This window comes from Rattus norvegicus, chromosome 6, assembly GCF_036323735.1.
Source record: "Rattus norvegicus strain BN/NHsdMcwi chromosome 6, GRCr8, whole genome shotgun sequence".
Lineage (NCBI taxonomy): Eukaryota > Metazoa > Chordata > Mammalia > Rodentia > Muridae > Rattus > Rattus norvegicus.
In genome coordinates, this window is record NC_086024.1 from 67099951 (window position 1) to 67115422 (window position 15472).

At 37.3% G+C, this 15472-nt stretch overlaps 1 protein-coding gene across 4 annotated transcripts in view; it reads left to right on the forward strand.

Moving 5' to 3' along the window:
* Positions 1–15472, forward strand: part of Pnpla8 (patatin-like phospholipase domain containing 8) — a 61932-nt gene that overhangs the window by 43168 nt on the left and 3292 nt on the right. For all 4 annotated transcript variants that reach the window (XM_063261902.1, XM_063261903.1, NM_001108020.2 and 1 more), the window contains 3 exons: positions 177–234; positions 6298–6492; positions 13402–13597. In XM_063261902.1, coding sequence (XP_063117972.1) covers positions 177–234; positions 6298–6492; positions 13402–13597 — 449 coding nt within the window. The remainder of the gene's footprint in view (positions 1–176; positions 235–6297; positions 6493–13401; positions 13598–15472) is intronic.

Sequence of the window (15472 nt, forward strand, 5' to 3'; positions counted from 1 at the left end):
ATATGTCCTAGTTTGCTTTTTATTGCTATGATAAAGCAGCATGAACAAAAGTATCTTTGGAAAGTGTTGATTTGGCTTACACATCCCAATCACAAAGCTGTAGGCAAGGATATAGTCCTTGATTGTTAAGAGATGAGGTAGTTTTGCTGTAACTCATATGTTCTTGTTTACTAAAGGGATAAAGTTGGATCTGCACTAATGATTGAAACAGCAAGAGACCCCTTATGTCCTAAGGTGAGTAAAGTCTCCTAGGCAGAGTGTCACAGAGTCTGGAAAGAAACATGTACTGTGAGAAACATTCTTGGGAACTTCTTGTAATAGATGTTATTGATTTCTTATCTATTAGGTCATTCTATTAAAATATAGGATATAATTATTAGATTGTTTCTGAATGTAGGAAAAGTAATGAAAGTTTAAAAAATGAATTGGGACTGAAAATATAGAATATTTTAATCATAATTATTTTAACAAAATCTAGTGATTTAAGGAAAATTAAAATATTTTCTATTTTAAATTTTTAAAGAGAAGTTTTATATAATATGTAAAATCAACAGGATTATATTAATGTATAAATAAATCCTAATTTTTAAAAATTGAATCATTTATGTATGCCTCTATGTAATTCATTCATTTGTTTGAAACCACACAATTTGAAGTTGTTTTAGCTTGCTTTTAACAATAGCTGTTTGCCTAAGGATTGTAATTGATGTCCCTAGAAATCCCACAGGGTTTGTGTTTACTCTTGAATGGCAAGCTATAAGGATGCAAAATCAAGACAGCACTCCCTCTGCTGGGCTGTATAACTTCATCACTCTTATGCTTCCATTTTTGTGAATGCTGTATGCCTTTGTGGCAGCACTGAATTTGTGCATAATAATGCTGTGACTTTACTAGAATCACAATGCTTTCAAAGTATATAGAAACGATTTTGTAAGTATACTGTATTTGTTAATCTTTAGTGGTTTTGTTTCTGATAATACTGTATTAGTTATTATTGTAATAGTAAAGTAAGCTAGACACTTACATGGGGCCACAGGGCTGTGAACTATCTACTTGATGTGATTATTAAGTAAATAGTCTCACAAATGAAGTAGTCCTGAAATGGATGGTGTGGAACATCATAGCAGTTCTCTGAAAGCATACATTTCAAGGGATGGAAGGAAGGCTACTTTGTGAGACCTCATTGTGAAGGCTAGTAAGTAGGAGCCTTCCTGGCAAAAGGACAAAGAGAGTGGTCTATGCAGGGCTCAAAGAGAATTCCAGGAACTGTAAGCTTTCCCAAAGACTAGGGCCCAAGGATCTGAGGGCAGCATGTGGGATGAGACTGGATCAGTAGGCAGATTAGGTCACACACTGCTCTTGAAGGCCATAACAAAGAGATGACTTCATTCCTTGGGAGAGGACTCTAGGATGTGCCCGACCTACCCCTCTTGTTTGTTCTTCTGGATTACTGGGCCTCTGTTTTTGTTTGAATACTTGCTTCCAAATTATGGGAAATTGTAACTTTGGTTAAAAGAAAGATGGCAATGGGAAAACGAGCCATTTGCAAAGTTTTTTTGTTGTAATAGAGTAGGCTATTACAACAAAATCCACCCATAGGATTCCTAATCTTCTTTTCTCTGTATCTCAGTTATAGAAAGACCCTCTGAATTTTAGTGGGTGACCAGCTGGTATCCATAGCTGACAAGAGTCATGAATTCCAGAAACCTAGGATAGGACCTTTGTTTATTAAATGACAAAGCAAACAGGGCCCTGGCTGGGTTTAACACAGGAAAACTTGACTACAGTTTTCCTTCCCTCTGTTCCCTCTTCCTTTCCATCTCCCCTTCCCTTCAGATCCACTCCCTTTCTGTCTCATTAAAAAAGAACAGGCTTCTAAGAGAAAACAGCCAGGCATAACAAAATAAAATATAGTAAGACAAAGCAAAGTCCATTGCATTGAGGTGAACAAAGCATCCCAACAGAAGAAAAGGTGCCCCAAGAGTAGGCATAGACTCACTTTTTCAAGAACTTAAAAGGAGTCCCATGAAAAAAACCAAACTGAAAGCTATAATGCATATGCAGAAGACCTAATGCAGACCTCTGCAGGACCTGTGCTTGTCGCTTCAGCCTCTGCGTTTATCTAAGCCTTGCTCAGTTGATTCAAAAGCCTTGTTCTTCTAGTACGCTCCAGCCCCTCTGGATCTTGTACTTTTCCACCCCAGTTTGCTGCTCTAGTTGGTGATAAGACCTGGGAAAATGGAGCCAGTAAATGAGACAGACTAAAGTCTCACTCAAGAGCCAACATGAGTTCAAGCTATATATAATCCTAAGGACAAGCCGCATGTGAAAACATGTTTTCCCATACAGTCATATAAACGAATAATGAATAGCCAGTTGAAAGGAGTAATCTGAAATAAACTATATCATATCCACTACAGCCAGGAGGAACACATTCCAAGAACAGCCCATCTTATGGAGGAACAAAGATTACAAGACTTTTGTCTTGTTTACTTAGTTTACTTACAAGGTCTCAGAAATCCTCTCACACAGCTTCATTTGTGGACTGTGTTCCAGTGTGTCTCCTCTTTTGAGGAGTTCCCTGAACTCTAAGGGATTTTGATGGAAACATTCCATTTAGAACTGTGTGTTCCTAGGCCTCTCACTCTCTACATAATGACTGGCTATGGGTCTTCTGTCTCCTGCAGGAGGATGCCTCTCTCCTGAAGACTGAGTAAGGCATTGATCTCTGAGTATAGCAAAATACCATTAGGATTATTTTATTGATACTTTTTTCTTTTATACCAGAAGTGTTTTCTTTTACCCTAGGTTTTTGGGCTATCTAGTCTCAGGTTCTTGGTCACCCAAGCAGTATGGGATATGGGTTCTGTCTTGTAGAGTGGTCCTGAAGTCAAATCAGACATTTGCTCTGCTGCTCCCACGAGTTCTGTGCCACCATTACCACAGCATATCTTGCAGGGAGAACAGAATATACGTCAGAGGCTTTGTAGCTAGCTTTGTGTTTATGTTTCTTTTGGAAGCCAGTAGAATAACTGTACAAAGACATGAAAATGTAAGGCTGAAGGCTCCATATAGGCACCAGCTCAATTGCTCCATGGTCAGTGAGTTGTGTCGATGCTGTCCTCAGCAGTGTCAGTGGCTGTTGGTTGTGGAGAGCAACCCATTATTTTAGCAACAGCCTTGGTTTGCTTGGGGATTTCTTTTTTTCTTTTCTTTTTTTCAGAGCTGGGGACTGAACCCAGGGCCTTGTGCTTGCTAGGCATGTGCCCTACCACTGAGCTAAATCCCCAACTCCTTGCTTGGGGATTTCAATGGGACCCTCTTGGCCAACAGCTCAATTGAATATAACCTAGTCCTGTTACTGAAAGCCTTGTTGGTGACAAGAGATTGCCAGTTGGGAGTCTCTATCCTCCATTACTGGGAGACTTCATTAGGATTGCTTTGTGTGTTTTAGGAAGTTTCCACTGCACCGTTTCCATATCATCCCTCAAATGCCCCTCAACTCCATCTGTTTCTCTCCACATGCCCTCCTTCAGCCCTATCTCCTCTCCTCCTTTCTTCCACCCCCTCCAGCCCCCTCAGTGCACCTGTAAAATCTGTTCTAGTTCCTCCTCCTAGGCAGACCCATGTTACCTCTTATTCCTTTCCTCTATATCCTCTTAGGGCTTGTAGAATATAGGTTGGTTATCATTTACTTAATGACTGATACCTACATACAGTGAATACATACCATATATATCTTTCAGCGTCTGGATTACCTCACTCAGGATGTTTTCTTCTAGTTCCATTCAGTTGCCTGCAGCTCTCATTTTTTCTTTTTTTGAACAGTTGAGTAACATTCCATTGTGTAAATATACCCTTTATCCATTCTTCTCTTTAGGGATACTTGGGGGGTTTCCAGGTTCTGGCTGTTATAATAGAGCAGCAGCAAACATGGTTGATGGGGTATCCTTGTGGTAGGATGAAACATCCTTTGGGTATATGTCCAAGAGTAGTATAGCTGAATCTTGAGGTAGAGTGAGCCTCAATTTTCTGAGGAATTGCCATATTGATTTCCATAGTGGCTGTACTTACTCGTCTGCACTCCCTCCTACCAGCAACAGAGTTTTCTCCTTATTCCACAGTTTTGCAAGCATGAGTGTCACTTGTGCTATTGACAGTAGCCATTCTGGCAAATGTAAGATGGACTCTCAGAATAAAATATTTTCAAAGCAGATGAAAAAAAATTTTTGTAAATTACATCCAAAATACTGCATTTGTTGAACTTTAAGAATAAATTGCCAATAGTTACATCAGTTATTGCCTTAGAAATGTGCATCTTTCTGAATCTTTTTTTTTAATGGGATTTTTCCCCCCACCCAACCACCCACCCCTTCTAGCCTCCCATCCTGACATCCCCATACACTAGGGGTGTCTAGCCTTGGCAAGACCAAGGGCTTCTCCTCCCTTTGGTGCCTCTGCTACATATGCAGATGGAGCCATGGGTGTGTCCATATGTGCTCTTTGGATTGTGGTTTAGTCCCTAGGAGCTCTGGTTGGTTGGTATTGTTCTTATGGGATTGCAAACCCCTTTAGCTCCTTCAATTCTATCTCTGACTCCTCCACTGGGGATCCTGTTCTCAGTTCAAAGGTTGGCTGCGAGTATTTGCCTCTGTATTTGTCGTGCTCTGGCAGAGCCTCTCAGGAGACAGCTATATCAGGCTCCTGTTAGCATGCACCTCTTGACATCAACAATATTGTCTGGGTCTGATGGCTGTATGTATATGGGCTGGATCCCCAGGTGGGGCAGACTCTGAATGGCCATTCCTTCAGTCTCTGCCCCACACTTTGTCTCCGTATTTCCTCCTATGAATATTTTTGTTCCCCCTTCTAAGAAGGACTGAAGCATCCATACTTTGGTTGTCTTTCTTCTTGAGCTTCATGTGGTCTGTGGATTGTATCTTGGGTAATCTGAGCTTTTGGGCTAATATCCACTTATCAGTCAGTGCATACCATCCATGTGTGGGGTTTTTTTGGGGGGATGATTGGATTACCTTACTCAGGATGATATTTCTCGTTCCATCCATTTGCCTATGAATTTCATGAAGTCATTTTTTTAAATAGCTGAGTAGTACTCCATTGTGTAGATGTACCACATTTTCTGTATCCATTCCTCTGTTGAAAGACATCTGGTTCTTTCCAGCTTCTGGCTATTATAAATAAGGCTGCTATGAACATAGTGGAGCATGTGTCTTTTTTATATGTTGGAGCATCTTTTGGGTATATGCCCAAGAGAGGTATAGCTGGGCCCTCAGGTAGTGCAATGTCCAATTTTCTGAGGAACCTCCATACTGATTTCCAGAATGGTTATACCAGTCTGCAATCCCACCAACAATGGAGGAGTGTTCCTCTTTCTCCACATCCTCGCCAGCATCTGCTGTCACCTGAGTTTTTGATCTTAGCCATTCTCACTGGTGTGAGGTGGAATCTCAGGGTTGTTTTGATTTGCATTTCCCTTATGACTAAAGATGTTGAACATTTCTTTAGGTGTTTCTCAGCCATTCAGCATTCCTCAGCTGTGAATTCTTTGTTTAGCTCTGAACCCCATTTTTTAATAGGGTTATTTGTCTCCCTGCGGTCTACCTTTGTGAGTTATTAACCACAAATTATTAACCCCTTTATTGGATGTAGGATTGGTAAAGATCTTTTCCCAATCTGTTGGTTGCTGTTTTGTCCTAACGAGTGTCCTTTGCCCTACAAAAGCTTTGTAGTTTTATGAGGTCCCATTGGTCAATTCTTGATTCATGTTTCAAATGCATCTTGTATTATTGTTCTCATCTAGTATATCTCAAACTTGTGTCAAAGCTTATCCCATTTTATAATCTTTTCTTCCTCCTGTAATACACATGTAGTTTTCCTTTAGTATTTTGGGTTAATGCATAGTTCTTTTTGATCTTGTCAATATATAACCAAATTGTATTCTACCGCCATGGCAGTTCTCACCTGTGACTGCCGCACTCAGGAGATTTAGGCAGCAGAATTGCACAAGGCCAAGGCCAGTATGGCTCATGTGATGAGTTTTAGGCCAAGTAGGACTGCAGAATGAGTTTCTTTGCATTTAAAAATTTAATAATGGGGGTTGGGGATTTAGCTCAGTGGTAGAGTGCTTGCCTAGCAAGCACAAGGCCCTGGGTTCGGTCCCCAGCTCCGAAAAAAAAAATTGGAAAAAATTTAATAATAATAAATAGTATTCAGTTTTTAAAGAATCTAGATATTATGGTTAATAGTGATATTTTTGTTTACTTTTTAACTCTGTAGGTAGCTGCTGTAAGTACCATAGTAAACAGAGGACAAACACCAAAAGCTTTTGTGTTCAGAAACTATGGACATTTTCCTGGCACCAACTCTCACTATCTAGGAGGCTGTCAGTATAAAATGTGGCAGGCCATCAGAGCCTCATCAGCTGCTCCAGGCTACTTTGCAGAATATGCGCTGGGGAATGATCTTCATCAGGTAAGTTGACCTGTGTGAATGTCTTTAAACTCTTAAGTGTTTCAATAAGCATTAAAGCAAAGAGGGTTATGTGGGAGGGTTTGGACTGAGGAATAGAAAGGAGGAAATGAAATAATTATATTAAAATATCAAAAAAAACAAAGATTTTTTTCAAAGACATTTTTTAAGTTAGAATGTACTTATTGTTACTAAATTTCACAAGGATCAACAAGGAATTCTTCATGTTTTCACTTAAGTCAAAAATTCCATAACTTAAGAAACTTGTTATTTGTTTGTTTAGGAAAACCTTTTCTGTTTTATATTGTGTGGTTGATAAATACAGTACGTATTGATGGAAATTGGGATAGTGTGCCTGAACCTTATGCCAGTGTGATAAAAACTGATAAATTTTCTGGAGGTGTAGGCCATCTGTGTGACAGTTTTGAAGGGAAAACTGTGGGGGCAAGGATGTCAGATAATAGCAAGCACTCACTAAGCTAGCTGTGTGCTCAGCAAGCTTCACATGCATTGGTTCATTTATTCCTTGTTGCTACTTGGGAGACAGACCTGTTTCCATTTACAAATAAGGAATTAGAGTCTTCAGAACTATTAAGGATAGATCAGAAAGTCACAGCTGCAGATGCAGTGTCTAGCCATTTTCTTTCAAATATATGAATTAAATGGAAAGTTGAATATTGTTAATTCTTTTTTTCTGTATAGATTCATTTACTTAATTTTTTCTCTGTCGAGTTTTTTATACTGTATGAAAATCTGAGTTCATAACTTATACTAAATAATAAAAATAAGGTAGGTTGAAGCTTTTGAGCTAATATTTCCAAAATATATATTTTCATAAATGCTGAATTTTCATGTGACTTCCCACTTAAAATCACTCTTAGTTGAAGGAATCGTGAATTCTTTCTTTTCAAATCATTGAAGTATTTGTGTACTCTTTAATAGTTATGTGGGGGAAAGTCTAATATTTCCAAGTTTAATATTGCCAAGAACCTTTAGATAGCATTCAAAGCCTGTTTTAGTGTTTTACTGCTGTGAACAGACACCATGATCAAGGCAACTCTTATAAAGGCAACATTTAATTGGGGCAGCCTTACAGGTTCAAAAGTTCAGTCTGTTATCAAGTTGGAAACATGGCAACATCCAGGCAGGCATGGTGCAGGAGGAGCTGAGAGTTCTACATCTTCATTTGAAGGCTGCTAGCAGAATACTGGCTTCCAGGCAGCTAGGATGCCTCTTATAACCTACACCCACAGTGCCACACCTACTCCAACAGGGCCATACCTTCTAATCCTGCCATTCCCTGGGCAAGCATATACAAACTATCCCAAAGCCCACGCATAGATAGATCTTCTGTATAAGCTATTTGTCAGCTATATAAACTTGAAAACTAACCCACAGAGAATTTTAGTTTACATGTGTGAGAGAAAATTTGAACTATTTTTCTCAATTTTGCTTTACATTTTGACAAAATAGCATTGTAAAATGTTGGTTAATTATCCTGCTTTTAGTTTTTAGAAGTAATAGAGTCTTTATAGTTAGATTGAAACAGTTTTTTCTGATATTGATTGAAAATTTATTAAGCAGATAACAATATTTATCTTATGTATGTTTCTGTTCTTATCAATAAATTTTTTTCTTATGTTATTATAATTGTGTCCCAAGTGAAAAATTATTTAATATTTAAAAATACCATGTTTATAAATTGTACCTTTTAATGTTGTCATGCTACAGACCTCCAGTAAAAAGTCAAATACACACAGACATTTTCTTTCTTGCCCATCACCTCCATCTCCGTAGGTAGCCAGAACTTAGAACTCCCTGATTATTTCAGGTTGGCCCTAATCTCACAATCCTCTTACCTAAGGCTTTTAGTTTTATATAAGGGAAGTATGTCTGTAGTGCTTTATTGGTTTCTTTTCTATTTTATAAAGACTAGGAGTATTTCTTTTCATTTTTGACCATTTTTATACTGATGACTGTAATCTGTAAATTTATTTTGAGCTACTGATAATATTTTATGTAAAGGATACAACTACATGGAATAAGTGATGTACTGTAATGGAACCAGTGGATTCCAGGAACAGTGACACATTTATCTTAAAAAGAATATTCAAATGGAGTCTATAATTTTAGATTTAAGTCCATACCTTTTTTACAGTGTCTTTTTGTAAATCTTGAGGAAAAAATGAGATAGTTTTTCCCCCTTAAAAATAATATTTTATTCTAAAATATAAATGATCTTGATTGCTTAACAATGGAAGTAAAGTTGTTGTGTCTCTTTCTCACCCTTTTGAAAGCAAAAGATAACATTAAAATAGAGCATTTTCATAACCTTGTCATACTAAATTCTTTAAATTTATATTATTTTTAATCTCATTTTAAGAATATATTTTAACTGCCATGTGTACAGGTATCTCATTTTAGTTATGGAACAGGATTTAGGAAGAAAAAAATCTTAATTGAGAAAGGGCCTCCCTAGGACTGGCCTGTAGGAAAGTCTATAGAGCATTTTCTTGGTTGATGTTTCACCAATCATCAAGCTGCAAAGGGTAAGGTAAATTTCCCTTTCCTCCCCATGTTAATATTGGTCATTATAGCAAAATAATGACAGAACTAAAACTGGGATTCTTTCTCAATAGCTTCAGTCACTTCCCCGTTGTCAGAAACTAGCATAGTACTTTTCTTGAACTAATACTTTTCACACAGAATCATTCTGTCTCATTTTTTTCATCTCTATTTCTAAAGTTAAGTTGTTAACTTTCCATCTTTGCTAAACAGAATCCAATACATCATTGTATTAGTAAGAGTTCTCTACAATTAACAGAACTTACAGAATTAATTTCTTTTTCATGGATCCCAATAAAAGGCATAGATAGCTAAATGTGGCCTAGTAATTCAGACTACAGCATAAATATTTATAGACTGAGTTGATAAAGTCACTAATAAGATAGTTAAATAATACAGATGTGCTTTTTTCTTTACAAAGAACTTTTCATTTCAGTTGTCTATAGAATGAATAGTCAATTAGGTAGAAGAAAATGGGGAGTGCTTACAATGTGGATAAAAATGTTTTTGGAAATGTTACAAATAAAAGTTTCAAGTTTAAAGGTAGTTAATGCTGTTGAATTATAACCTTCAAATGAGTTATTCCCTTTAAATTTTGCCTATATTTAATTTATTACAAAAAAAAAGGCCCCTCAAATTAAAAAACCAAACTCAAGAAAGGGTTTAACCGGGGAGAGATAGCTCAGTGCTTAAGAGTAAGTACTGCTCTTCCAGAGGACAGGAGTTTGATTGTCAGCAACCACATCAGAAAGTTCACAACCCCCTGTAACTCCAGTCCTCGGGAAATCTGATACCTCTGGCTCCATGGACACCTGAGTGCGCATAGACACATAATTAAAACCAGTAAAAGTAAGGCATTAAAAAGAAACTAAGAAAGAAGTAGCCATGCCATCTCAGAAGGTAGGGTAGGAAGATCATGAGTACAAGGAGAGCCTAAGTTCTGCATACTGAGATCCAGTCATAAAACAAACAAACAAACAAACAAACTAAATAAATAATAAATAAATAAATAAATAAATAAATAAATAAATAAATAAATAAATAAATAATTGGGGGTTTTTTGGAAGAAGAAAGTTAGAAAGCTGAGATGTGGGGCATTGGCGTTCATTTATTAGCGGCATACCACATTTGTCATATCAGAGGGAAATAGCATTTTCAGAAGATGAGGTTACACTGTGAAATTAAACCATGAATATTTTTCTTGGAGCATGTTGAAACAGCTTAATGTATGTAGAGGAAGAGAAGAGGACTGTTATCAGTGGCAAGAAAGAACAGAGAGCTCTGCCAGTAGGACAAGTATGGTGCACTAAGATTATAGTGACAGGCAGAGAACAAAAGGATTCTTTGAGGAAAGGGAGCTTAGCAGAAAAGTTCTCCCACCTATAGTGAGCCAATACACCAGGTAAAGGCTTCCCTTTAAGCCTTTTAATCCACAGGAGTATACAGATGGTTATTTAGGCTCTTGATAAATGAGCTCAATTAATGTACTTGGTAGTTGTCAATCCCTCCTTTGCTACACACAACACTTTCTCACGTGCAGGGTTCAAACCCAGAACCTCAAGCATGCTAGGTAAGTGCTCTCACATCTTTAACTTGTACTTTGACTTTAATTAGGATTTTGCTATTTATTTATTCTTTGCCATGCTACTCTGACTTTAGGAATGATAAGCATTAAACTAAATCACTAAGAAATATACCAAAAATTCAGGCTGTTAACTCTATAAACAAAGTAAACATCATCCCCAGAGTGAGAACCAGCTATGCTGTTCTTGTCCTGTACTAGCATCTTGGAAAGAGACATGGTATGAAATGTTGGCATCTAATGATGAGAGATATTTCCTGTTGTTACTTACTTTTTTAAAAAAAGATTTATTCACTTATTATATATAAGTACACTGTAGCTGTCTTCAAATACACCAGAAGAGAGCATCGGATCTCTTTACAGATGGTTGTGAGCCACCATGTGGTTGCTGGGAATTGAACTCAGGACCTCTGGAAGAGCAGTCGGGTGCTCTTAACCGCTGAGCCATCTCTCCAGCCCGTTACTTTTAATAGAGGGTCTTACTGTGTTACCCTGGTTGGCCCTGTATTATCTATGTCGTTCAGTTTGCATTGAAACTCACAGCAGTCCTCCTTTCTCAGCTTCCAGAGTGCTGGGCTAACAGGTGCACCACCATGCCCAACAAGAGATATAATTTGAAAGATTATCCTTGCACGAAAGTCACAGCATAGAAACATACAGCACAGTCCTTCAAAGCCCTGAAGTAAAGATGGTGGTGGTCAGCAATTCAGAGATAGAAATTAGATCACAAAGTGACAACTTAAGCCCATATTGAGAGGCAGAATGGAATAAGCAGTGAAAAGATGTAACTGAACTGCTTTTCTCAGAATCTGATGGACTCATGTTTCCCTGGAATCTCAGAAATAAAAACTTTCTACTAGTGATCGCTGGCATTTTGTATCTCTGCTTTTTAGTGTGAGTGCACGTTAGACTGATTTTTGAGGAAGTTAGGTCAGTGGGAGAGGGGGAGTTGGGTGTAAAATAAAAGAGTCCAGAAATAGACCTATATCTATATGACCTTTATCTCAGCTAAAGAAACAAAGAAGTTCAACGGGTAGTTCAATAGCTAGCTTGTGGAACAAGCTATGCATGTGTGTTTAGCACATGTGAGCAATCTATGAATATCAGATGTTAACTTAACTGTCTTTGCTCTCCAGCTTCTTTGTTGACACAAGGTCTTTCATGGACTCCAAAGCTTACCAATTGACAGACTGACCCCAGTGTTGTGCCTGTCTCTACTCTCCAGTTACAAACACAATGTGTGCCACCACAAATAGGTGTTCGGTATCTGAACTCAGGTTCTATTACTTGAATAGCAGGCACTTTATCCACTAAAGCATCTACACAGCCCCAAGGAGACTCTTCTCCACAAATTGCTTTGAAATATATCACTACTGTTGTTCGCACCTCTTTCTCTTTCTGCCTCTCCCACACTCTCTGCAAACCTCACAGCTGATACCAAGAATACTTAGTGGATTGTAATTTTGACATAAACCTCACAGATTATACCAACAATATTCAGTAGATTGTAGTTTTAAGTGTAAAACACTTATAAGAGCCTCATTGTGATCTAGGGTTAAGTAGGTTCCTAACAGTTATTTTTTTTTTTTAAAAGTTACTGTCTATTTACAAAAGTCACTCGTAAAATAGAGTTCATCAAAATTAGAAACTTTGGCTTTACAGAGGTGTTCTCAGAAACTCAAAAGCTAAGTGACACAGAGGAACAAATCAAACATCTACAAAGGGAATATATGCAGAAGCCATATAGGAAGTAGTTACTTAAAATAACTTCAATCAGATGTATGTCCCTAGATTTTAAGCTCAATATATAATATAGTAATGAAATAGATTTAAATATTATTGTATGATCCGGTTTGTTAAAGTTTGACCATGATTTTAAATATGTCCTTACTTTTATAGTTTTCAACCCTGAGTAAGATTCAAGTTTTTCTACAACATACTCTATCAGCATATTTTATATTTTGGAATTCTTTAAAATCATGTTGCTACTGATAAACACTTAGAATAGAGGTAATGCTATGACCCTTAATACAGTTTCTCATGTGTGATGAACCCATCCATAAACTTATTCTTTTACTACTTTATAATTTTGCTCCTGTTATGAGTCATAAATATCTGTTTTCCAATGGTCTTAGGTGACCTCTCTGTAAGGGTTTTTAGAACCCGCAAAGGTCATGACCCACATGTTGAGAACCATTGACTTAGAAGTTTAAATATTCTCCTACTTTCTTCAGGTTATAACTATACTGTGGATGTGATACCTTAAAATTATTTTGTTTAAATTTTAGTTAATTTGATTACACTGAATTTGTGAAAGATTGTTTTGTTCTTATTAACTATTAACTAATGTAGTGTCTTTAATAGTTGTTTGGTTCAGGGACCAGCAAGATGGCCCAGTGGTTAGAGGTACTTTGCTACCAAATCCAGTGACCTGAGTTCAGTCCCAGGGACTCACACAGTAATTTTCCTCTTACCTTCATGTAGGTACACACACAATAAATAAATAAATATACTTGAAAACGTTTTTAGGATTTTCAGTTCATTTCAGTATTTTTAAGCAGCATACAGAAAGCAATCCAAAAAGTTGTTCAAAATAGATAACTAAAACTTATCCTCCTAGACAGTAGGTTTTGCAATTGTAGCATCTGAATAAACTCATTTGAAAGGATCCTCTTCTCATAAGTCAATCACTACAATCACTACACTAGTAGCTTTTCCCTGTAGTAAGTACTGAACTGACTACTTTTATGGCTTGTGTTTTACAGGATGGAGGTTTGCTTCTGAATAACCCTTCAGCCTTGGCCCTGCACGAATGTAAATGTATCTGGCCAGATACCCCACTAGAGTGTATAGTATCCCTGGGCACAGGACGATATGAGAGTGATGTGAGGAATACCACAACATACACGAGCCTGAAGACCAAGCTCTCCAATGTCATCAGCAGTGCTACAGATACAGAGGGTTAGTCTTCCTGTGCTACTTCAGACACTTCAACTTACAGTATTTTGATTTAGGTAAAATGTAATCTCAACTGTGAAAGAGTGGTTTAGGTCTGTATTGTGAGCTTAGGAAGCACAGAGGAGCTCCTCACCCTTCCTTTGTCAGTGGTCCTAAGGAGACTGCTCTCCTGGAAGTTAGGCCATCCTTCCTTGCTTACAGTTAGAGAAGTATGTACAGCTGACCTGGCACAAAAGCTTAGGGGGAGACTTGCCAGTTAAGAAAAAGAAAAGCAGCAAGGGTTGGATGGGTTTAAATGTTCAGATAAGAACTGTGAAACAGTTGGAGGATTAAGAGAATTAGATTCTGACAAATGTGGCAGTTGTCTGGCATTAGAATACTTTCTTGTAACTACTCCTGGTGCCCTTCTCGTAGAGTCTAGAAAAGACCTACGTGGGTCATTTAAAGTATATTTAAAATATCAGTTGTCCTTCCTCTTAAAATTTTCTAGGCTTTCTGTCTGTGGAAGAAAATCCAAAAACCTTCTTCCACTAACACTTACCAGACCTTATAAAACTGAACCCCCGAATGTGCCTCTTCTTCCCCCAAGTGTATCTAATTAGTCCTTACTGTTTGTTCTCCATACTTTCTGAGAACTCATGGGCCTCATGGCCTCTTCTATTTTTTTATACTGTTCCTATAAGACTCTCGCTCAGACAGATGTGAGGCCCTTGCTTCATCCAGGCTGTCTGTTCTCCAGAGACCTTTCCAGACTACTCCAACTTCCTCACGAGCTTATTCCAGCCACTTACCCAGCTGCTTTCTCTCCCTTTCAAAGCACATTTTCTTCTTATAGTTGTAATTTATTTACTTACTTACTTACTTATTTACTTAGTTATTTATTTCATACCGATCTGTGCCATTAGAATATAAGGCAGAAAGTAAAAGTTTAGCTCAGTATTAGAGTTGCTGCTTGGCATTTGTGAGGCCCTGAGATCCATCCTCAGACCTTAAAATGTAAAAATGCTTATCTTGCCTTATCTGATTTATTGTTCATTCCAGTCTTTAGCACATATTAAGCCTTTGGTGCGTGTCTATTGAATAGTGAGTTTTGAACCTTAGCTTTGTTTAGATCTCTTTATCTTACTACTTTATTTTTAGGTTCGAAAATGGGTTTTTAATTTCTTAAAGTAGCATTTAACAGCTCCATGTTGAACTCATTCTCTATATCAACATATCTTTAGTTAAATCAGTAACTTAGTGAGGTTCTTTGCTTTCTTTTAAGGACCATAATCTTTTAAAAGGTAACCCACAAAAACATGATAAATGTATTTTTTTTTTTTTGCTATCTGAAGTTTTTGCCAAATTAGTTTTGCTAAGTTAGTAAGATATCTTTTTCACTTTGTTAAAACTGACAAAAGCTGTACAACTTTTCTTTAAAGTAGAATCTGTGTAATTATTGCCATACATGAGCTAAGGCATCTTTTCTTTTCCTGGTGTGATTAACTATGGTTGCCATAGTGTATATTTAAACACTAGTATCATTTCAACTGTGATGATTGAAAGTTTATACCGTTTGGCCAGTATCTTTCCCATTGCCAAACTCTGGAACAGCTAGCATTCTATACTCTCTTTTCTCTAAGCTTGACTACTTTAGGTTCTACCTGTAAATAGCATGCATTATTTGTCTTCATGCATTGAACAAGTATGATGTCCTATAAATCCATCTGTCACATCGCAGATAACAAGTTTTTTCTGCCTTTAAGCCTTTATGCATGTAAAATACATACTGAAATGTATATCTGGACTATTTTGAATAGTGCAGTGAACAGGGTATGACAAATACCTTATTAATATTCTGATTTCATTTCCTTCAAATATATACCCAGAATGGGATTT